Genomic DNA, 24,984 nt, shown 5'->3' with positions numbered 1-24,984 from the left:
TTGCACCCATGAGTACCAAACCACCCTTTTCACACCCACCAGTCATATTCAGTGGGAGCATTTACTTTTCTGCTTAGAATTCCCACTGCACTGGCTAAATTATTTATTTATGAAAGATGACCAAAGTCCAACCCTGTTCTATGTAAATGTTAAATACTAGTCATTCTGTGCTGAGCTCCCACATAATATATAGATTTTAATAAAATTTCTCTCTCTTTTTGGAGGGGGTAGATTTCAGAGATTTCAATTAGCCATTTCCTCCTATCACAATTTTGGATGTGTCTCACACAACATCAGGAGTATGAAATTCACTATAATTGTTCTGAAGACATTCGGTAATAACTGGAGCTATATTTACAGTTAAGTCTGAGGTTCTGGAGTAATCTTGGATTTATTTTCCAAGTAAAGTCTTACAGGCTTTGCAAAGCAGAACATAAGAGTTATGGGGCTATGGTCAGAGATGATAATATTGGTAATCAAGGCCAATTTAACAGAGGGAATAAATTCAAATGAAATCAAAATATGAACTATTCTGGAATAAGCGAAAAAGCTTTTTGAAAAGTAAGTGTAATTGTGTTTATTAGGTATAAAGGACTCGCCAAGGATCAAAGTTCATTTATTTATTAGTTGAGAAAAACTGGTGTTAATTTATTAGGGTTTATGAATGTCCTATCCAATTGATTATTAAGTCATGTTAAAATTCCCCCTAAAATTAATGGACCCTCTTTAAAATTTGATAACTGAAACAGCAGAGCTGATAAAATCGGTTGAGTGGAGTTAGGGGCATAGACTGAACCAATTGTATAATTTTTGTTTCTCTATAGTTTCTTCTTCTTGTTTCAAAAACACACAAAAAAACCCCCTTCTGATCTATTGGAACATCATTATATACAATGCCTGTTTTCTTGGCAATCCATAAAGCCACACCCCTAGCTTTTGAGGATCCAGGCAAATTATACCAAATCCCACCTTTAGGGGGCAGTACAAATCACTCGCTCGTTTTTCTTTTGTAGGTTTCTTGTAAGCAAATGATATCAGGATTATTTTTTTATGTAGGAATTTTTGTACTTTTTCGTTTTGATATGGAACCCAGCCCATTGACAAAATATTCACATTAGCCAAAATTATATCTATAGCTTAAAACAACTATGAGCTTGCATAACACAGCAGTTTATGCATCTCTCCCAACAATACATCCCTTCCCCCCCCCCCACAACCACCACCACCCTAACCCACAGCTTGAGAAGTAAACCCAGAAATCATGTACCTGCAGGATCCATCTCCAGGGAGAAGTCCTAGGTAGAAATGGCCACAGACCTCAATTTATTATTTTTATTTATTAAATGTACTGCCCTTCACCCGAAGATCACAGGGCAGTTTACAGCAACTTAGGCCTCAAGAATAAGGGGGGGGGGGGGCTCCCATTTCCCCCATTAAGAGCAAACAGAAGAAAAAAGGCACAATTCAAGTGTTTAATCAAGCAGCAAACTGATTCAGGATATGGTGAACATCATTCAGCTTGATGTAGACTGCATACATAATAAAGGTTTTGTAGACTCTTCAGGTCAATTTGACTCAGGAAACTTTCTCTTTTCTGCTGTAGTGGTGTTTTTTACTTGCTAATCATGACCATCTTCTCCAGAATCATCATCCGAGTCCTCCACATTAGTCCCACCTTCACACTGCAGTCCTAGTAAAGTTAGTAGGTTTTTAATTTTCTACAGTGTTATGCCATCTCTGCGCTGAGGCTTAATTTAAATGGAAAGCCCTATTTGTAAAGGCTTGAATTTCCTTCTAGGTATGCTGAGTGAAGTATTGAGAAATTGCAGAGCTGTTCTGATCTTCTGTATGGTTTAGTCCAGGGGTCTGCAACCCGCGGCTCTGGAGCCGCATGTGGCTCTTTTACACCTTTGCCGCGGCTCCAGGGCGGATACTAGCGAGGGGAGGAGGCGCATTGTGCGCCCCGACACTCCCCACTGTGGCGGGCGCTGTACTGGCTGTGACATCGCATGGGGGCGGTGCATGCGTTAGTCACGCACCGTCCCGACGTCACCTTCCCGCCCGCCCACTACATTGTAAGGGGCATGTACGCTGGTCACTGTTTTGAAGGGGAGTGAAGAACACACACACACAAAAAGGTAACTTGTTAATTTAACGATTATTTCTATGAGGAGGAGTAATTCTGAGGGGTCAAACAAAGAAGTAATTTTTAAAAGTGACAAAAAAGTTATTTTTATACTGACGAGTTTTGCGGCTCCCAGTTTTTTTTCCTTCGGAAACAGGTCCAAGTGGCTCTTTTTGTCTTAAAGGTTGCAGACCCCTGGTTTAGTCTCTCACTGCTTATCTATGAAATCTTGTAGTATCTCTTGGTTTCTCGCCTCTTTGGGTATACAGTAAGTCTCTGTGGACTCTGTCTATATTGGGATTCGAGATGAGCTTAACCATGTGTATAGCCAGGATTTGGGGGGGCAGGCTTGGGGAGGGAGAACCAACTTATCTGCAACGCAACTGACCAGTTAGTTAAGTATTTTTATTTATTTACTTGATGGGGGAGCAGCTGCCCCCCACCTCCCTGGCTACGCTCATGACCTTAACAGATTGGAGAACTGGGCGTGAGCTAACAAAATGAAATTCAATAGGGACAAAGGTAAGGAATAACCAGCTGCACAAATATAAGATGGGAAACACCTGGATTGTCAGTAGCACATGTGAAAAGGATCCAGGGGTCTTAGTAGACCGCAAGCTTAGCATGAGTCAACAGTGTGATGCAGCAAATAAATAAATAAATAAACAAATAGATAGATAGATAGATAGATAGATAGATAGATAGATAGATAGCTAATGCTGTTCTAGGCTGCATCAACAGAAGTACAATACAGTGGTAAAAGGTAAAGGTAAAGGTACCCCTGCCCATACGGGCCAGTCTTGACAGACTCTAGGGTTGTGCGCCCATCTCACTCAAGAGGCCGGGGGCCAGCGCTGTCCGGAGACACTTCTGGGTCACGTGGCCAGCGGGACAAGCTGCATCTGGCGAGCCAGAGCCGCACACAGAAACGCTGTTTACCTTCCCGCTAGTAAGCGGTCCCTATTTATCTACTTGCACCCGGAGGTGCTTTCGAACTGCTAGGTTGGCAGGCGCTGGGACCGAATGACGGGAGCGCACCCTGCCGCGGGGATTCGAACCGCCGACCTTTCGATCGGCAAGTCCTAGGCGCTGAGGCTTTTACCCACAGCGCCACCCGCGTCCCACAATACAGTGGTACCTCAGGTTAAGTACTTAATTCGTTCCGGAGATCCGTACTTAACCTGAAACTGTTCTTAACCTGAAGCACCACTTTAGCTAATGGGGCCTCCTGCTGCCACCGTGTCGCCAGAGCACGATTTCTGTTCTCATCCTGAAGCAAAGTTCTTAACCTGAAGCACGATTTCTGGATTAGCGGAGTATGTAACCCGAGGTACCACTGTATCTCGATTAAAGGGAAGTCATAGTCCCGCTCTATTTTGCCTTGGTTCAAACCACACCTGGCATACTGTGTCCAGTTCTGGGCACCACAATTTAAGAAGGATGTTGACAAGCTGAAACCTGTGCAGAGGAGGGCAACCAAGATGATAAAATTCTAGAAACCAAGCTTTATGAGGAACAGTCGAGGGAATTTGGTATGTTTAGCCTGGCAAAGAGGAGACTGAGAGGAGATATGGTCAAGTCTGTCAAGAGTCAGATGGAAGATGCAGCGAGCTTGTTTTCTCCTGCTCCGGAGGGTAGGACTTGAACCATGGGCTTCAAGTTACAACAAAGGAAATTCCGACTCAACATTGGGAAGAACTTTCTGACAGGAAGAGCTGTTCAGCTGTGGAATGGACTCCCCCCAAAAGTGGTGGACTTTTCTTCACTGGAGGTTTTAAGGCAGAGGCTGGATGGCCACCAGCCATGGATGATCTAGTTGAGATTCCTGCACAATTCTATGATGATTCTATCATGCCTATGATGGACCTTATCCTGCAAGCTCTTCTTAGATCCTTACCTACCTTTGAGCCAAACCTACTTTACAGGTCCGTGTACCCAGAAAATTACTGAGTGAGATGGCCCAATGGTACAAGCCGGCTTCCGGGGAGTCTTTCCTAGGTGTAGAGTGGGAAAGAGCAAATGCGCAAAAAGCCTCGCGATCTCCGACGCATCTACCTGCTCGGGGCGGCTGCAAGCCCCCGGTTCCTGCCCGGTTCTCCGCCCTTCTCACCGGCCCTTCCCGGTCCCTCCCTCCCTGGCTGCCTTTCTCTCCCAGCCCAGGATGTTGCATCACGGACGGGGCTTGGCTCCCTCCCTGCTCCGGCGCCTGCTCCGTGCGCTGGCCCTGCCCCGAACCCGGGCGGCGGCGCTTCCTGCTGCTGGGCGAAGCCGGAGAGGGCGGCGGCTGCTGCGACTTGACAAGGCGCTGCCGGCCTCGAACCCGCGACCCGCAGGCGGCATCGACTCGCCGCCGCCGCCGCCGCCATGGACAGCCAGGGCCGCCGCGTGGTGGTTTGTGACAACGGCACCGGGGTGAGCGTGCAAGCGCTGGCGGAAAGAGTGTGCCAGGGAGCTGGGCGTGGCGGGTGGGCGCGGCGGGGCATCGTCACCGCCTGTGCCAAGGGGCTAACGTGTGGATGTGAGAATGCGTGTGTGTAACACGTCCGAGTGTCCCAGGGTTGCCTCCGAGAGCGCCCGACAATCGGGGCTTTGTTCCGTTTTAGCCAGCTCCCTTTCTCTGCCGGGGATGAGCTCGCCTCGGATCTTGTCGCAACTCCCGGGGAGACCTCGGGCAGCATCAAGGTTTTGACCCACAATATTGGGGTGATTCCCCTTCCCCCCCCCCCCGGGCTTGCCTCCCTTGCGAGGTTGTTGCAACCATGTAGCCGTTCGTGCAGATTTGGAAAGCGCTCGAGATTATGAAATGAAAGAGCAAGAGCGCCTCTGGGGACGTGCAGAGCGCCCTGGAGACATCGCAGTCGAACCCCAGGAGGGCATTCGTTTTTGAGTTTTGTAGGGCCCACCACCTCGTCGCAAAATAGTGAGTATGGTCATCCCCAAATACATCTGGAAAGATGAAGCTGGTGGCCTTCCAGGGAAAGAGTGTAGCTTCTAGGCAGGGTGTTGTTGAACTACAGCTCCCAGCATGGCTGACCTTTGGCCATGCAGGTAGGGGCTTCACATTTAACCAGTGTACTCCTTGGGGGATAGAGGACTGGATTAGCTCAGCCAGATCAATTAGGGACCTGGATTTCACCCTGGAGTCTGTGATCCTCATTCTGTGACTGTGACATAATGACCTATTGTGTGAAAGCAGAATGTGAAGATCTCTAACCCCTTAAGTCAGGAGTTTAATGTGGCCCTGTAAACTTCTGTGTCCGGCCCTCAGGCCTCTCCCCAGGCCACACCCCTCGCGGGCCTTGATTGAGTGCTTTTTCTGGTTTGAATGAACTTTGATAATGACTCTTGCCTGTCTGAATGAAGGACAGAAAGGAGTGTGTGTTAAAAACCAGCCTATTGTAGAAAGGTAAAATTTACCATTTGTTGGTCTGCTTACTTTTGTCTCTGGCTTGGGACCCCCCCCCCCCCAAATCAAAGGTTACCCATTGTGGCCCTTGTCTTGGTCACAACTATCATTTGCTCCTCCAAACACAAATACTTTTCAGTGGAGTCAGTTCTGTATCTTTTGTTGTTGCTGCGATTTTTATAATTCAGTTTAAATTTAAGTGCAGGCCATACATTCAAGCTCTGAGCTGCCAGTTGTTGAGAAAGGAGTAGTCTAGAAGAGGAAGGTCGGCATCCATCTGTCTTGGGGGACAATGGAGGAGTGTGCCTTCAGAGATGGAGTCAAACCATTGGAGAGTTACAGCGCCTGCTGTGGCTGTAGAGACCGACAGGGGAGAGACATGTTTTGTTGCAGCTGGGGCAGATGAAGACATGCGGTTGTGCTGCTGCATGTGCCCCAGGGCGTTTCTTCTCTTCTGCGCTCCTCCCAGCAGTCATTCCTCCTCTGGTCACTGCTGTGGATGTAAGGCTTGACCGTATGTCTCCAGCACTACAGTCGTCTGCAAGGGATTCCCACATGGCGGGATTGATGTTGCCAGCCTTCATGCCACATTTGCAGACATCTTTGTAATTCAGAGCTGGTCTGCCAACGGGCCTGGTGCCTGAAGCCAGCTCCCCATAGGAGATCCTGCCATCTTTCATTCTGTCGACATGACCAAGACAGTGTAGACCACAAACTAATACAGAAATTAGGCCTAATGGCGGGAATGGGGGTTAGATGCACAGGAAATTCATTGGGGAACTGCACAGCTGTGGGAAAGTCCACATAGATACCCTTCTCCAAATTTGTTTGTAAGTCTTTTAGGGCTTAAAAAATAAAATAAAAACAGTTTGGAGATCAGAGCTGTAGAGACTTAGGCTAAGGGATCCAGCTGTGGAGGGTGTAATGCAGCCTCTAGCAACCTGCGACTGCCAGATGTTCCAACTATACAACTTCCATCAGCCCCAGCTAAAGGTGGTTGCAATGTTTTAAGACTAGATACTCCTGTGAGTTAGTTCCCTTGGTTAGAACATGGTGCTGATAATACCAAGGTTGTGGGTTCGATTCCCGTGTATTCCAGCATTGCAGGGGGTTAGACTAGATGACACTAGTCCCTTCCGACTCTACAATTCTATGATTTCCAAACATTTCAGGGGGGTGATCGTGCTAGAAATGGTCTACCCAAGGTGCTGTTGAACCTGGAAACTGCTGTCCAAGGGGGAACATAGGAAGCTGCCATGTCCTGAGTCAGGCCCTTGGTCCATCTAGTTCAATATTGCCCGCACTGAATGGCAGCAGCTCTCCAGGGTTTCAAGCAAGGGACATTTCCTACCTGGAGATGCCAGGGATTGAGCCTTTCACATGCAAAACCTGGTGCTCTTACCACAGAGCTTTGGTCTTCCTCAGCTATATTTTCAAAAAAATTAAGCTGCATATTTCACAAGTGTTGTTACATGGCAAGGCCACTAAATAATTGACTTAGTGGGTGTGGGATAATGCTGTGAACACCCAGGTAAGGAGGGTGACTCCAGCTCTCTCCATCCACGGTTTTAATCAGTTTCCAGCATGTCATGACACCCATATGCATACATAGGAAACGGACTGGTCTGTCTTTCTCAGTGTTCACTGCACTGACTGGCAGTGACACCCCAGAGTTTACCTGTAGATGCTGGGGATTTTAATTTTGGACTGCAGGTGTTTTGTACTTTGAGCTTAGTAAGCAGCTGCTCTACCTCGGTAAAGGTAAAAAGGGACCCCTGACCATGAGGTCCAGTCGTGACCGACTCTGGGGTTGCGGCGCTCATCTCGCTTTCTTGGCCAAGGGAGCCGGCGTACAGCTTCCGAGTCATGTGGCCAGCATGACTAAGCCGCTTCTGGCGAACCAGAGCAGCGCACGGAAACGCCGTTTACCTTCCCGCTGGAGCGGTACCTATTTATCTACTAGCACTTTGATGTGCTTTCAAACTGCTAGGTTGGCAGGAGCAGGGACCGAGCAACGGGAGCTCACCCTGTTGCGGGGATTCGAACCGCCAACCTTCTGATTGGCAAGCCCTGGGCTCTGTGGTTTAGACCACAGCGCCACCCGCATCCCACTCTACCTCTGAGCTTCCACCAAACAGAAAGCAAGATTCCAGTGCTTGAGTTTCTAATGAAGGGCGGATTTAAATATCAATCTGCCTTATTTATACTGAAGTCAGGCTGTTAGTCCCTTAAGCTCAGCATTTTTACAGTGGCTGGCAGTGACTCACTGAGAGCGGGACGTCTGTCTCTCTCAGCCCCAGATTGAACTCGGAATGTTCTGCCTGCAAAGTGAGCCTGCCCCTCTTAAGAACTGTAGGCAACCCTGAAATCCCTGGAAGAAAAGGCCGGTCTCTGGCTGATTTAGCCCCTTTCTCTTGGGCCGTTCCACATGCTGCAGTCTTGCTGCTGGCAACACCCGACTGACCTGTAGATCTCTCTGTCTTGCCTTGTGCCTGTGGGATTTCATACATGCAGATTTACCGGGAAGATTAAACATAAATTAAGATTAACCGGCATGGATAACACAGCAGACAGTTCAATGGACAAGATTCTTAGGCTTCTGGGAAACCTTCTGAAAGCCACATGCCAACTGGCCTGCAGGGCCAGAGACAAAAGTGGGCCATACTTTTGTGCTGTCGACTAGTTTCTACGCTAGTTTCAGTGACACTTTCCAGGCAGGAAAAATACTCGTAAAGCAGGGCCAGTGATGGATGTGGCCTACAGAGAGTTCTGAGGGCCAGATAGCGAAACATGGAGGGCCACATTTGGTGCTTTGACATGAGATTTAAGCAGCCCTGGGTTGAGGTCCGCAGTATATTAATGTTCTCTTGAGGAGGCTATATAAGGTTTTTGGAAAGCAATGCATCCTTTGAGAAGTGTGTGTGTGCACACATGGCAGGTTCTTTGGGGAGCATGCTGGGAGGGTGTGCGCACTTGCGCACGCACTGAGCTTTCCCAGCAATCTGGGAAAAGTTGCCTCTCAACGCAGCTTTGTCGGTGATTTGCAGCAAAGCCCTGTGGGTAACAAAGCCACCCCCACATGTCCTCTCAGCTTTCCATTGCCTTTTTGTTCCCAAACCCACTTCATTCCCCCGCCTGCTGAACATAACTCAAAAGAAACTGGCTGGGAGATCAGTGTGCAGGGAGCCTACTTATTCCATGATCTGGCAGTTTTTAATTTCTAAACGGAAAATAAGAGAGAAAGAGAGGGGGAGGGGAAGTGTTTATAAACGTAGCGAGCTCTGCTTTATATTGAGTCAGGCTATTGATCCATGTAGCTCAGTATTGTCAACACTGACTGGCAGCAGCTCTCTAGGCAGCGGTGTCCCACAGCCCTATGTGGAGATGCCAAAGGGAATTGAACCTGGGAAAAACAGGGGGTCTTGTCAATGAGCTATGGGCCTTCCCCTAAGAGTAAGATTCCAGTCCTCATGGTTTTGAATAACAGGCTGATTTAGATAGGAAAATAGAATCATAGAATTGTTGAAGCGGACACAAGGGTCAGTGCAGCAGGAATCTCTTGCCCAACAAGGGGCTCGAATCCATGTTTTAATAAGATTAAAAGTCTCATAAGAAGCTGCTGCCTTGTACAGAATCAGACCATTGGTCTACCTAGTTCAGTGCTGTCTATGCAGAGTAGCAGTGTCTCTACAGGGTTCCAGGTGCAGAAACTTCCCCAGCCCTATATGGTGATGCTGGGGGTTGGACCTGTAATGCTCTGGATGAGGACTATGCTCTGTGGGAGGGTTGGCCTCCACCCTCTGACAAAGCCTTCTGCTTCTGTGTTGAATTTCTGGTTGAGAAATTTCAGCAGCCATAAAGGTTAATATAGAAACAGGAATTTAGGAAGCTGCCCTATACTGAGTCATTCCCTCATTCCATCTGGTTCAGTTTTGCCTACAGCAGGAGTTGCTTCTTGGACAAGTGAGCACATTTCAAATTTTGGAGGGAGAGCAGGGGGCGCCTATCACAAAATGGCTTCCGCGGAGGGGGCATGGCATAGCAGAAAATGGCTGCCACGGGAAGTGTGGCAAAACGCAAAATTAGAAAGGCAGCCACCTCCAACAACCTTATGCTTACCAGCAGGGAAGTAAACTGTGTCCTGCTGGCACTGATTGTGGAGATAGCGCAATATTGATTTTTCACACACACACACAGAGTTGCTGTCTAAGAGCAATGGGGGCATTCCTCAGTAGCAGGGGAAATATAGAAGGTGGCTACACCACACCCTGATTTCACGGAAATCACTTAGAAGGCACCTGCACATTTTGTCCCATGACTTCCTAGGAGGGCTAGATACTTACTTTAAAAATAAAAATGGAAGCTCAGAATCTGGGGCACCTGCCCAGGGGCACCAGTGAAAGCTTTTGTGAGTGTCACTGTGCCCATGGGTGCCAGGTTGGCGGCCCCTGATCTACAGTGACTGGAAGTAGATCTCTGGGGTTTCATGCAGGGGGCTCTTCCAGCCCTATGTGGAGATGCTGGAGACTGAACCTGAGGCTTTCTGCCTGCAAAAGAAGTGCTCTTTTGCTCAGCTGCGGCCCTTCCCCGCTCGTTTTTGTTGCCTGCATGGATTCAGGAGAGCTGCCATGGCAGCCAGAGGTAGTAGCCCTTGGTAGCAAAGTTCAGCAGGAGAAAGAGGCCTCCATGCTCCCGCCCTTCGTTTTGGGCCTGCAGATTTCTGGAGCTCTCGGTGTGCAAGCAACTTCCTCCTCGGTTGCCTGTTTGTTCTGCCGTGAGTCATATTTGGCCATTTCATTTCCTGCCTCTCCACTTCCCCCTTTGCAGTTTGGTTTCCTCAGTCTAGTCTGAGGGCACATTTCCCAGCCCAGAACCAGAGGCCTTTAGCAGGCTAGCAGAGCAGCTTCTCAGGCTGGCCTTTTCTCACACACACACATTACCCCCCCCCCCCCTTTTAAACCAGGGGTTGGCACAACTGGGATTTTGAGAAAGTACTATGGGCGCCTTGCAAAAACAGCTGCTGCAGAGTGTGTTGCATAACACAAGCACATTGGAAAAGGGGGGGGGGGAGAGAGAGAAAGACCACTTTGCTGTTACAGCAGATGAATCTGAAGGGGTGTCCACCCTAGAACATTGTCTAGTCCTGTTGCATCTGATGGGTTTCACTTGGTAATTCTCGAGGACATGGACAAGGTGCATAAAATATCTGAAGCACTGTTACAAGAAAGTTGGAGCAATCTGGTTTCCTGCTGCTCTAGACAGTAGGACTCAAAGCAGTGGGTTTAAATTACCAGAAAGGAGATTCTGACTAAACATTAGGGAGAACTTTCTGATGGGAAGAGCTGTTTAACAGTGGAATGGGCTACCTCAGAAGGTAGTGGACTCTGCTTCATTAGAGGTTTTTAAGCAGAGGGATGGCCATCTGTCAAGGATTCTTTTTCAGACATTCCTGGATTGCCCTACAGTTCTATGATTCGATGACTGTTGGCCATGCTGGCTAGGACTGACGCATATCTCCAACACTCATATAAACTTGCCCTGTTCCATTAAAGATTTCCCTTCGGGAAGTTCTTTGGATTGTGATCCTTTTGCTAGTTGCGTGGGAAATGGGCTTGGTGCCGTGTCAGTTTTGCCAATAACTTTGGATGAATATGAAGCTTGGTAGCTTCCAGGTTAGATTACTGCAATGCATAGTGTATGAGACTGTGTTTTAAAGGGTGCTCAGAAAATGCAGTTACTTCAAACCCCCGCTGTTAGGCTATGAAAAACGCAAAAATTATCGAGGGAATGGAGCAATGTCCCTGTGAGTTGGGGTGTGTGTGTGTGTGAACAACACTTTAAAAATAAAGGGCTAAAAGGAAAAATGCATTCTGGAGTGTAGTGTGTAGAAAACTGATAGAGATAAGTTTTGCTCCATCTCTGATAATCCTAGAACTCTGAGGCAGCAGAAGCATTGGCAACGCAGAGAGGCAGAATAGTGGAACCGCAAAGTCCCCAGTTTGAAAATTGTGGTTGCTGCTTATTTGCATCATAAGCCAGCCTTAAGGAAGCCACCTTTGCACTCCCAAATACATTACGGTGATGGTAATACTACTGACCTCCCTCACAAGGTTGTTGTAAGAATGAACTTAAATAATAATGCCCACAAAGGAGTCCTATAGAACCAACCCTTTTCCTACATCCCTGGCTCCCCTACCCACTGTGTCATTCTTCCATGCTTGAATTACTCTCAACCATTGTTTTTTTTTTTCCTCTCTCTCCCCCCCCCCCCCCCGTTTTCCCTGCAGTTTGTAAAATGTGGCTTTGCTGGGTCAAATTTCCCGGAGCACATCTTCCCAGCTCTGGTGGGCCGCCCTATCATCCGCTCCACCGCCAAAGTTGGCAACATTGAGATCAAGGTGAGTAGCATCTGTGGGCCTCAGATCTCAGTGTGTGTGGTGAGGCCAGTCAAATGTGGTTGGGGGTGGAGGGCTGTTTTTTATTCTGTAATGGATAAGGTGGAGAACCAATGGCCCTCAGCCTAATTTCATGTGGCCCTCAGCATTTCAGATGTTAGGGACCCACTCTTGCTCTCTAGGCTTCTGCTCTAGGTATTGCTTCCTCTTCTGTTTCATGTGTTTGCAAGAGGTAGAGAAACAGCTGTGCAAGAACTTGCCTTATTAAATATCTCCCAGGACAACAATATACACACACAAGGAACTCATAAGTCACTTACTCTCAGCAGGTAGAAATATCATAACTAGACACTGGAAGGACCTATCAGGAGTGAACATAGACCACTGGTACCAAAAAATAACAGGAAAGTTACTCGAAAAGTTAACCAGCAAACTCAAACTAGCACAAGGACAAGGACCTCAGTGTGGTTCCCCTTTATTACATACGCAACACTATCCCCTCCAACTGCATACAAATCAATACGGCTCACCTGACCCAACAACCTAGCCTTCCTCCCTCACACAAATGAACCACACCGCAATCAACTAAACACAACCAACCAAGCTTGGGAACCCCTAACCTCTCACAATATCAATAAAAATAAATAAATAAATACACAAATGTGATGCTGACACAACTCCCCCTATACTAAGAACAGGCAATAGAATGAAAGAACAATTTCCCCAGTCCATCTCCCCCTCCCTTTCCCCCCAACTGCAAGATGTCGATGACAAAAATATTTTGCACCAAGCGCAAACGATCTTGTGAAAAAGACTTAAGAATTGAAAGTCAAGACAATAGATGTAACGTTCCCTGTTTATCTGTTTGCTTTGTAACACAACCCCCCCCCCAATAAAAACTATTTTTTTAAAAGAGAGGAAAAAAGAAACAGCTGAGCAATTGCAGAGTGCTTAGAAAGCCTGCGGGCCCTCTATTGGAAAAAATGTTCCCCAGCCCTGCCATAAAGTTACTGAGAGGCCCTGGAAGCTTCGAATATAGAATGTTTAGCACTCCTGAGAGTGTGTGTAACTACAGTTACTACAACTGGCGGAAGTGGCATATAACTCACCCACTGCAAGAACAGTATTGGAGTTAAAGTCACCCTGAGGGTTTGTATGCTTGTTTATATGGTCCAACAATCTAACTCCACACTGTTAGTTGGAGTTTGATACCTGTTTGTGTGAAGGGAGCCCAAGTTTTGGCCATGATCTGAAGGCTGATTATGCTCTGTGATGACATGGCACGGGGGCTCACGTATTGCACACGCAGGTGTATAGCTGTAGCCCAGCAGCATAACTATTTATTTATTTATTTAGCTTTATATGCCACTTGATTGTAAAAAGCAGCAAAATCAAGAAAAGCAGCAAAATCAAGAAAAAATGACAAGCATACTTTAAAACATACAAAACAAAAAACATACAAAACACTAAAACAGATTAACATACTTAACATACAAAACATAAAGGTAAAGGTACCCCTGCCCGCACGGGCCAGTCTTGCCAGACTCTGGGGTTGTGCGCCCATCTCACTTAAGAGGCCGGGGGCCAGCGCTGTCTGGAGACACTTCCGGGTCACGTGGCCAGCGTGACAAGCTGCATCTGGTGAGCCAGCGCAGCACACGGAAACGCCGTTTACCTTCCCGCCAGTAAGCGGTCCCTATTTATCTACTTGCACCCAGGGGTGCTTTCGAACTGCTAGGTTGGCAGGCGCTGGGACCGAACGACGGGAGCGCACCCCGCCGCGGGGATTCGAACCGCCGACCTTTCGATCGGCAAGCCCTAGGCGCTGAGGCTTTTACCCACAGCGCCACCCGCGTCCCTTAAAACATACAAAACACTAAAACATACAAAAACATACAAAACACTAAAATAGATTAAGATTACCTCAGCTTTCTAGGTGTCTGGGCAGGCCTGACTAAACAAAAACGTCTTTAGCAGGTCTGAAAAGAGTACATGGAAGGTTCCTGCATCCTCTCAATAGGCAGGGAATTCCCAAGTTGCAGGCGCTGCCACGTCAAACGATCGAGTTCTTACCAATGCGGATATTATGTGTCACCTGTGGCAGGGCCAATTCCGCCAATTGGCACGGTCGAGTGGGCACATGGGGGCGGGGTAAGGTGATCTCATAGGTGAGCTGGCCCCAAGTTGTTAGAATTGAATTTTGTTTCTCTTTCCCGTGCCAGGACCTCATGGTGGGAGATGAAGCCAGCGAGTTGCGCTCTATGCTGGAGGTGAACTACCCCATGGAGAACGGGATCGTGCGCAACTGGGACGACATGAAGTACTTGTGGGACTACACCTTTGGGCCCGAGAAGCTCAATGTCGACCCCCGCAACTGCAAGATCCTGCTCACCGAGCCCCCCATGAACCCCACCAAGAACCGGGAGAAGATCATTGAGGTAGGTGGGATGTTATTAGCAGAGGAGCTTTGGAGAAGCCGGGGTCCCAGAGCAGGGGTGTGAGAAACGAGTTCATCAAACCGTCCCTGCAAGATGTGAGGCTGGATCAGTGTGATGGGATCTGTTGTGGCAGGAGCGAGATAGGCCGCAGAGTTCTGTAAGCTCCTTGAGGCAGGGTCCTGGGTCCTCTTGTATACTTTATAATAACATAAAAAATAAGGAAACCTGGGGAGAGGTTGGGTAACTTGTGTTCTGTAAGTGGGGCTGGTCTTGGCGGCTATTGAAATACAGTGGTGCCTTGGGTTAAGTACTTAATTCGTTCTGGAGGTCCGTTCTTAACCTGAAGCACCACTTTAGCTAATGGGGCCTCCCGCTGCCGCCGTGCCGCCGCCGCACGATTTCTGTTCTCATCCTGAAGCAAAGTTCTTAACCTGAGGTACTATTTCTGGGTTAGCGGAGTCTGTAACCTGAAGCGTCTGTAACCTGAAGCATACGTAACCCGAGGTACCACTGTATGGACTTGGGAATAGCCAGGAATTCTAGGGGTGGCTGAGACTTGTAGAACAAATGCTCATTGCCCATTTGCCCTTGCAACACAGGTGATGTTTGAGACATACCAGTTTGAAGGAGTCTATATCGCTATTCAGGCAGTGCTGACCCTCTACGCCCAAGGTAAGTCAGAGGCTGGGGTGTGTGATGGGAGAGGCCAGGAGTTAAGCAATGGTATGATATTAATGCATGTTAAATCTTTTGGAAGACCCACATGTTTTATTGTTTAAAACATTGTATTAATTCCCAATCTGTGTCCTGTTAATAATAAAGGGGACGCGGGTGGCGCTGTGGTCTAAACCACAGAGCCTCTTGGGCTTGCCTATCAGAAGGTCAGCAATTCAAATCCCCACGACGGAGTGAGCTCCCGTTGCTCTGTCTCAGCTCCTGCCAACTTAGCAGTTGGAAAGCACACCAGTGCAAGTAAATAAATAGGTAACACTGCGGCCGGAAGGTAAACGGTATTTCTGTGCGCTCTGGCACTCGTCACAGTGTTCTGTTGCTCTAGAACATGGGTAGGCAAACTAAGGCTCGGGGCCCAGATCCGGCCCAATCGCCTTCTCAATCCGGCCCGCGGATGTTCCGGGAATTAGTGTGTTTTTACATGAGTAGAATGTGCTTTTATTTAAAATGCATCCCTGGGTTATTTGTGGGGCATAGGAATTTTTTTTTTGGGGGGGGGGGAAATGAACGAACTCCTATGCCCCACAAATAACCCAGAGATGCATTTTAAATAAAAGCATACATTCTACTCATGTAAAAACACCAGGCAGGCCCCACAAATATCCCAGAGATGCATTTTAAATAAAATGACATATTCTACTCATGTAAAAACACGCTGATTCCCAAACTGTCCACAGGCTAGATTTAGAAAGTGATTGGGCCAGATCCAGCCCCCAGGCCTTAGTTTGCCTACCCATGATCCAAATCAATGTTGTCTGCAATGGACATCAGCTCTCTGGGTGTTTCACGTAGGAGACTGGGAGAGAGGTCATTGGGGATTGAATCTGGGCGTTATACATGAACAGCCTGCACACTACCACTGAACTATGGCATTTAATTTAATGAAAGTATGGGCTGGCATGTTGATGATGATGTTGTGTGGACCCCATGTAAAACTGCATACAAAGGCTGCTGAGATTGCAATATAAGCCCCTAGCAAGAAGCACTTTTAGAAGTGAAAATTTGTCTCACTCATTCACCTGGTTGGTATCAGTTCCCGTTGGTATCCAGCTTCCTTTGAGAAGTCTGCATTGAGTGTACTTTCCCTCCCCATAACAGTTTGTAACTGGTGATTTTATTCATGACCACAATGTTCCAGATCCTTTTCTTCTGTCGATCTGTTGTTGGCTTGCAAGCTGTTTTCAAAGGTTTTGCTAGCAGAGTTCGCGCTGCAGTTAGCAAATGCTGCCAACTCTTCAAATAAAAGAAAGTCTGGTATCTGGGCAGGCCCAGGGGAGGAGGCTGCTGGGGTTCCCCCCACCCCCACGTCAGAGTGTGAAGCCTGGCTAGTTAGGGCATTAGACAAGATTGTTGTGTATATATAAAAAAATAGATATAACAGATTTAAAGTCAAATTGTTTGCTGCTATATAGGAAATTAATGTATACATATTTATATATTTTTTCAAGCAAACATTTAAACATTTAAAGCTGAGATTTTAGAGATAATTAGTAATATATTTATCTAGGGAAAAATGATGTTTAACATATTAATATACGTATATTTAAAGATAAATTGTAATACCAAGAGTCTGCATTGCCATTCAGTGCAAAGAGACTGCGGAACGAAATGGTTTTATAGAGCTGGGTGTGTCTTGATTGACTGGCAAGGTCAGCTGCCTTGTCTTCAGGCCAGTACATATTTCGATTCCTGCTTAGACTTTTGTTTAACACCCACACACACACACACCCACACACCCACCCCCCGGTTCAATTCTTGCCTCTTCCATGAAATCCAAAGGTGGCCTTAGGCAATCTAAAATTATCTCAGCTTTGGCCTTCTCTCTGAAGCTTGGGGATAATACAGTGGTACCTCGGGTTACATATGCTTCAGGTTACATATGCTTCAGGTTACAGACTCCGCTAACCCAGAAATAGAGCTTCAGGTTAAGAACTTTGCTTCAGGATAAGAACAGAAATTGTGCTCTGGCAGCGCAGTGGCAGCAGAAGGCCCCATTAGCTAAAGTGGTGCTTCAGGTTAAGAACAGTTTCAGGTTAAGAACGGACCACCGGAACGAATTAAGTACTTAACCCGAGGTACCACTGTAATTCTCTTTGATGGCCACCTTGCAGGGTTGTTGTAAAAATTAGATACACACACAGTGTGTGAAGAGGTTTGTACGCTTTGAAAATGCTACTGAAACAGTCTGTTGCCATAATTAATATGAAAACCTTTTTTCAGGCCTTCTCACAGGCGTGGTGGTAGACTCTGGGGACGGTGTCACCCACATCTGCCCAGTCTACGAGGGCTTCTCCTTGCCCCACCTCACCCGTCGGCTGGACATAGCGGGGCGTGACATCACACGCTACCTCATCAAGGTGAGGGCTGCAGAGGCCGTCGCTGGCTTTCTTCCCCTAGGTGGGGGGATGCTACATAGGGCATCAAAGAAATGAGTGAGCAGGATCTGCTGAAACCCTTTTGTGAAGCTGGAGCACCTGTGTATCAGCAAGTAGGGAGCGCCTGTATCAAAATACTGCTGTGTAACCTCACCTCCTAACAAGAGGTGCTCCTGTTCAGAATATCAGCCCTCCAGGATTCCCCCACCGGCGTACTAATATAAGCTAGGCCATTTCACACAAACACACCACCCATCATGTTCCATTTGTAGCCAGTACTTAACATTCCACAGTTACAGACATGCTCAGTCCTCCTCCTGTTGTTTTTGAGGATTTATTTCAAAAACCTGCTTCCCCCTTGGGCCCTTGCAGGGGGGTTGGACTAGATCAGAGCTTTCTAAACTGTGTCACGCCACGTGTGTCGGCTGCAGTCTGTAGGTGTTTTGTAGGTGAACACTCCCAGCACTCTGCTTGTGGCTGGAAAGGGGTTTGTTTAACCTCCGGTTTGCTAGTAAAACGGAATTACTGTGTCACAAAAAGATGCACATCTAAAAAGTGCGTCGCCAACATGGAAAGTTTGGAAAACTAGAGGATCCTCATAGTTCCAACTCTTCCATTCTATATGATGCCAATTTTGTTGGCAATCACTACTATGAGTATGCTATTGGCGGGAGCTGTACTGCTCTGCTGCCTCTCTGTGTGGAGGTTTTATATTTCTAGCTATCCTATATACTAATAGTGAACACAGTTCTCCAAAAGTGTGGATCTTTGTTTATCTTCATTGGAAAGTGGATCCTTCCAACCCCTCTCCCTTTTCCATTTCCCCCCATTTTTCTTTTGCAACTGGCATTTTGTGGCTATTGAGCATGCCCAAATCTCACTGGGCTGGGTGGGGTGGTGTTGGTTTTTTTGGCCAGGGGTGGGGAGGTGCATTGCCTCCTTAGTTTTACTCCCCCATCTTTCACACTGGCCTAGCTTTGTTTCTATTTCTCCTAACTTGACTAATTTAACTATAATGGAGTGTGTTACGAATTGACAGTGTCAGAGACCATTACTGTATTTCCTAAGTACAGAAACTTTTGCCTTCTTGTTATCAACACTTTCCTTCTTGAACACCTTCCTAGCTGGAAAAAGATAGGTTTAGAATTGTGTGTTTGTTACACAGAGGCTGTGCCTATACTTTTGTGGGGTGTGTGTATGTGCCTCCACCATCTCGCAAGAAGGCAAGTAAATACGCCCCATTTATTTATTTAGTTTCTAGGAATGTGAGATGGGCAGAGTGCTTCAGGGGTGAGTGTGTGTGTGCTTAAGAATCCTTGACAGAAGTTTTTCAGCACCTTCGCCATGAAATATTCCCAGGATGCTTTGCAAGGGGTGGGTGGAAGCCATTAGCAATGACAGCTGATACAATGCAACTGATGGTTTGGGGCTTTGCCCATTGTCTCCCTGCTTTGACAGCTCTTGTTGCTGCGTGGATATGCCTTTAACCACTCGGCTGACTTTGAGACGGTCAGGATGATGAAGGAGAAGCTGTGCTACGTCGGCTACAACATTGAGCAGGAGCAAAAGCTAGCTCAAGAGACGACCGTGCTCGTGGAGTCCTATACGGTAATTATTAGCTGAGTTATTAATTACTGTTGGCGGGATTTCTTGCCTGTCCTTCGCCATAAGAGCCCTAGGATGAGTTACAAGAATGTTAACTGTATAAAATATTGCAACCAGTTTAAATGAGTTAGAAGGATAGGATTGGTCCTAAAGCATATATATAACTTGGTTGTCAAAGCCCAGAGCATCTCAGTGCATCTCAGCATGCTACAAAAACTGTAGAACGAGTGTGCCTGACCCATCTCTGTCCGGGAGAGAATTCCACAGTTTAAGGGCTGCCCCAGGGGATGTCCCGAGCCATGCCACCCCCTGCTCTGAAATTGATAAATATAAATTTATCTATTTAAAATTTCTATACAGTGGTACTTTGGTTCTCAAACTTAATCTGTTCTGGAAGTCCGTTTGACTTCCAAAGCGTTCTAAAAACAAGGCACGCAGTAATGCAAAATGGATTAATCCATTCCAGGCTTTTGAAAACAACTCCTAAAACAACAATTTAATATGAATTAACAGTCACACAATCAATCAATCAATCAATCAATCAATCAATCAATCAATCAGTGGCTGAGCTAAGTTCCACACAGTCACAATAACAAATTAACCAAAAAAGCCGCAAAAACAAAAGCACAAAATAAGTAGCAAAAATAAAAGCGGCAAAGATAAGCTCCAAATATCACCTCCATGTTGCTTGGGTGCTCAGGACTCGCCAGCCGACAGACCTCAACGTATCACTCAAAACAGAAGTGTGGCACTCAGAACGGAGCATGTTCGGCTTCCGAAAAATGTTCACAAACTGGAACGCTTACTTCCAGGTTTGTGGCGTTTGAGTTCCGATTTGTTTGACAACTAAGCTGTTCAAGAACCAAGGTACCACTGTAGTTAAAAAAGTATTTCTAAACCACTTAATGTTCTAAGATCTCTAAGCGGCATATAAAATTTACAGTATAAAACCCAGTCAAAACAGTATTACAAAAGCAGGAATTCAGGAATCACAAAGTGCAATCTTAGGAATCAGGGAAAGCCCAGGCTAAAGGAGGTGTTTTTTACAGGAAGCTTGTTCATGTAACCAGGGGTGGGAAATGCCCGTTCTCAAGTCACTGCCCTGTTGTCCGTGAGGAAAATTTCCCCAGGTGATTTCAGTGCCCTTACAGGTCGAATGAATGGAACGAGGAGCAGAGAAAGGGGAAGCTCATGTTTGCAAAGTGATTGTGGCAGGGGCCGTAAATTAGATCAGGAGTGGAAGTGGGGGTGAATGTGGCGTTTCAGGCTCCTCCATCTGGTCCTGAAGACTCTTCCCTCCATGAATGTATTTGCCTGGCTGGAATGTGTCTTTGGTCTCTGCTCATACCTCTTTCTTCCCCTGGCTGGAAGGCAGAGGAGTGGGGCATGCCCCACAGCCTACTAGTGTCACCCTTTCTTGTTTCGCCCCTACAGCTTCCGGATGGACGGGTGATCAAAGTCGGGGGCGAGCGCTTTGAGGCCCCTGAGGCCCTGTTCCAGCCCCATCTCATCAACGTGGAAGGAGTTGGTGTGGCTGAGCTCCTCTTCAACACCATCCAGGCAGCGGATATCGACACCCGGTGAGGGGGGCCTTGCCCAGGAGGATGTGGGGGGCATCTCTAGAGGTTAACGTGGGACAGACTTTAGGAATATGTTTCTGAATTGACCCGAATGTGGGTGATGGGGCTGGTCAGCCTGGGAAGGTTGCCCATCTAAGAGAAGGAAAACTCTGATCCTAAGCCTCCACTCTCTTGAGGGACCTCTTCTGGTCCCTCAGTGTGGTGTAGTGGTTAAGAGCGGTGGGCTCGTAATCTGGTGAACCGGGTTTGCTTCCCCGCTCCTCCACACGCAGCTACTGGGTGACCTTGGGCTAGTCACACTTCTCTGAAGTCTCTCATCCCCACTCACCTCACAGAGTGTTTGTTGTGGGGGAGGAAGGGAAAGGAGAATGTTAGCTGCTTTGAGACTCCTTCGGGTAGTGATAAAGCGGGATATCAAATCCAAACTCCTCCTCTTCTTCTTCTGGAGAAGAAAAGGCTAAAGAGTAAATCCTACACAAATCCAGAGTGGAGTCCCTGAGACAGTCGGATGGCGCCTTGTATGCCTCCTTCCGGCAACTCCCGCAGCCAGGCTGGGGCCAAACATCTTGCTCTACTTCCTTTGGACCACATCAGAGAGGCTGAGAAGGGGGCCTTGTTGCCTGGACAGCCCAGGACCTCCATACACACTGCCCAAGCCTTGTGCCCCGGGGAGGTCACTGTGGTGCTGCTAATGCAGTGGTTTGGCTTCACCCCCGGAGGCGCACTCCATTGTCTGCCAACAACAACTTCTCCTGATGTTCAGACTGTACCTGTCATTGCATGTGGTAGACAAAACAGTCCCATGCATGCACTTGGGGGGAGGTATCTGTTTGGGAAAATCCTAAGAAATTCAGAAGTACAAAGGGTGGGGGGACCCTTTTGGACAAAGGCCTTAAAGGTGTGGGTGGGAGAACTCCTAATAGCCCCATGAAGGACTTAAGCATGTTTAGTAGGGACAGAATACTGACTGATTGGTGGGAAAGGATATGGGCGGCTAACTGCAACCTTGAACAGGAATTTGAGTCATTTGGCAAAGAAAACAGGGAGGGGGGAAGGAATGGAATCTCCTGAGAAAGGGCATGGCTGTAAATTGGTCTCAGTGAAGAGGAGCACTCTGCACTGCAACATTTTGCTGCAGGTCCCCACTTGTTCTCTCTATGACAGAGGGGCAGAGGCGGCTTTCCTCAATCACCAGCTTGCTCTAGTGAGAAATTTCAGTGGGGACCCGGCCGGCTGTGACTGTCTCTTTCTCCCCTCTTCCTAGATATAAAAGCATTACGGTTCTCCTCTAACCCCCCCCCCTTTTATATTATCATAGGGCTGAGTTTTACAAACACATTGTGCTTTCTGGGGGTTCCACCATGTACCCAGGACTGCCTTCCCGCCTGGAGCGTGAGATCAAACAGCTGTACCTGGAACGGGTGCTGAAGGGGGATGTGGAAAAGTTATCGGTGAGTTGGGGGGTTGTTTGGGGGGTGCTGTAATGGGGCGTGCAGCTGCTGCCCCCTAGTGGCCTCTCCGAGGGGAGGAGGGATCTAGTCAAACTGGGGAGAGACACAACAGTGAGTGGAGGTGGCAGGTTCCTTGCTGTTTGCTTTCTTTAAACCCCCCCCCCCTTTTTTTCTCTCTCTCTTCCAGAAATTCAAGATTCGCATTGAGGACCCTCCCCGCCGGAAGCACATGGTCTTCTTGGGAGGGGCAGTGCTCGCAGACATCATGAAAGACAAGGATACCTTTTGGCTGCAACGGTCTGAATATCTCGAGAAGGGGGTCCGCATCTTGGAGAAGTTGGGGGTGACTGTGCGATAGGACCACCCCTCTTTCCATTTCCCTTGCCCTGATGCATTCCAGCCCAATTTCTTATTCTGTTGAGCCACCACTGTGCAGGATGTGGGTGGGTCAGTGAAATATCTTTTTTAAAACAAATATCCCGTTTGGGGGAAAATAGGAGAAGCATTCCAAGCATCTAGTTATTGTCTTCCTTGCTTTCCCAAGTTCATTGTCCTCATGGAGCTTACAGGAGCAAGCCCCATCACACAGGAAAGAGCTTCTCCCCACCCACACTGGGGTGGGGGAGGCACATGTTTAGGGGCCAAAGGTCAGTATTCTCCACCTCTTGCAAGTTTCACACTCCACATTATCTCCTGTGCAGCACATGCTGCAAATGTTTGCTCAGGGAAATCCATCCATTCCCATCCTCCCTTCTTTCGCTTTAATGGAAAGGAAGCAAGTGTCCAGACCTCATGGCTGTGAGATCATATGCTTAAGCATGGGATCAGGGAGAGTTTGGCAGGGTGGGGGCGGCAGCACTTGACTGCTGGCCTAAGTCTTCGCTTTCCCTCTGCTCCCTGAAAACATCTCACATCTCATTCCTTTCCCATGCTGTCGTCTTCCCTCAAGTGTAGCTGAACTGCACAGCTTTGGCTTCATTACCAAGCCAGAGAATAATTATAAGGAGAAATCTATTTTACTTGTGTATTCTGAGTTTTCTAAAGACTACTCTTTCAAGTGGCTACGATTTTAGGATTGTGTAAGGGCGGTGACACCCCCCCTCTCTCTCTCTCTCACACACACACACTCCAGTTGTAGGCTTCAGTGATGGAACATGCACACCACAATTGTTTCTGACTTGTTTCCAGGTTCAGCAACACTCCTTTCATTGGTGAGGGTAGATCAAGCGAGGGCAGGGGGGCAGAGACAGCAATAGATCAGTATTCAATATGGTGCCATGAGGGTGCTGGGTAAGGGTCTCCCATTGCTGGCCTGCAAAGCAGCTTTGCTGTTTGAGCTAGCATCCTCTAATACAGGCATGGCCAAACTTGGCCCGCCTGCTGTTTTGGGACTACAACTCCCATCATCCCTATCTAACAGGACCAGTGGTCAGGGATTATGGGTATTGTAGTCTCAAAACAGCTGGAGGGCCAAGTTTGGCCATGCCTGCTCTAATACATTGGTGCGCTAGATCCTTCTTTCTTCTCTGGGGCCCCAACATCACACCACCCATTTTCCTTTGCCCATACGAGTTGAAATCAAAACTGCTGGCAAAGACCCCGCACTTTGCAGGCGCCAATCAGCTGGTCGCCGGAGTCTGCAAGGTGCTGTGTGTGCTTGGCTCACCGCCAGCATCAATCAGATGACTGTTGCTGCTGACAGCAAGCTCCGCTTGCAAAGGGACAATTGAGAGCTCCCCTTAAGAAATTCACTTGTTTTGTTTTTTTAAAATTCCATGGGCTTTGGGGCGGGGAAGGAGCTCCTGTTCAGTTTATGGCCTTCGTGTTCCTATGGAAGGCATAGTTGCTCCACCAAATTTGGGGAAGGAGGGAGGGGGGTGAAATAAAGGAAGCTGCCAATTTTATCCCAAAGTATTATTCCCCATCACTGCCATATCCTGCCCTTCCCTTTCTCCTCAGGCAGTCCCAAATATTTGTTTCCTAAAAGTGGGGTAGGAGGCGATGAAGAGACAAACTGCTTCACTTGAGGTTGGGACCCCCTGTTGTAGTTATAGGACAACTAAAACTTGCTTGCCAGCTTATAAATGCCCAGGCAGTTGGGCATTATCTGCCTGTTCCCTGCCCCCAACCAGAAAGGTCTCCTCTCTCTCTGTTTGCCAGGAGGAGACAGAGTGTCCCCCCCACTTTGCACACTCATAGAATCATAGAATAGTAGAGTTGGAAGGGACCCCTGGGGTCATCTAGTCCAACTCCCTGCAATGCAGGAATCTCAGCTAAAGCATCCCTGACAGATGACCACCTAACCTCTGCTTAAAAACCTCCGAGGAAGGAAAGTCCACCACCTCCCGAGGGTGTCCGTTCCACTGTCAAAACAGCTCTTATTGTCAGAAATCTCCTCCTGGTCTTGAGTCGGAATCTTCTTCCTTGTAACTTGAAGCCATTGGTTGAGCAGGAGAAGACAAGATTGTTTTTGGTGTGAGGATGAATGGATGGGTCCACTCCATACTGGCCTTCCCCCCACCCCCAATTTTGTTCTTTGTATCAACTTCAGGAGAAGGTGCAAGAAGTCACCCTCCTAATTCTTTTGGTATTTTGTTTTGGTATTATTATTTTTTGGGGAAGGGAGGAATAAGCTTGATTTTTTTAAAAAACGGATCTGCTTTTCAAAACTGTCCATGTCTCTGGTTTTCTGTTTAGCAACAAGAACAATCAGCGAAATACCTGGTGGTGGCAACTGGAGGCATGAGATGGTGTTGGGGCACCAGGGAGTGAAGGACCACTGATGCTTATCTCAGCACTGGGGAGGGAGCAAAGTAGCAAGAGGGGCTGGGGGCAAAAGCGGGCAGAACAACAACAACAAAAACACACACGCATCCT

At 47.6% G+C, this 24,984-nt stretch overlaps 1 protein-coding gene across 1 annotated transcript; it reads left to right on the top strand.

The window, feature by feature from the left end:
* Positions 1-4,342: 4,342 nt before the first annotated feature.
* Positions 4,343-24,779, top strand: LOC114586444 (actin-related protein 2-like). Its single transcript, XM_028709908.2, has 9 exons — positions 4,343-4,537; positions 11,819-11,929; positions 14,149-14,364; positions 14,964-15,036; positions 17,317-17,453; positions 18,930-19,079; positions 20,511-20,656; positions 21,975-22,107; positions 22,295-24,779. The coding sequence occupies exons 1-9, from the start codon at positions 4,490-4,492 to the stop codon at positions 22,463-22,465; spliced, it is 1,185 nt and encodes a 394-aa protein (XP_028565741.1). The 5' UTR covers positions 4,343-4,489; the 3' UTR covers positions 22,466-24,779.
* Positions 24,780-24,984: the final 205 nt, after the last annotated feature.

This window comes from Podarcis muralis, chromosome 16 (assembly GCF_964188315.1).
Source record: "Podarcis muralis chromosome 16, rPodMur119.hap1.1, whole genome shotgun sequence".
Classification (NCBI taxonomy): domain Eukaryota; kingdom Metazoa; phylum Chordata; class Lepidosauria; order Squamata; family Lacertidae; genus Podarcis; species Podarcis muralis.
Note: the sequence above shows the minus strand (reverse complement) of the source record. Positions and strands in the feature narration are given on the sequence as shown.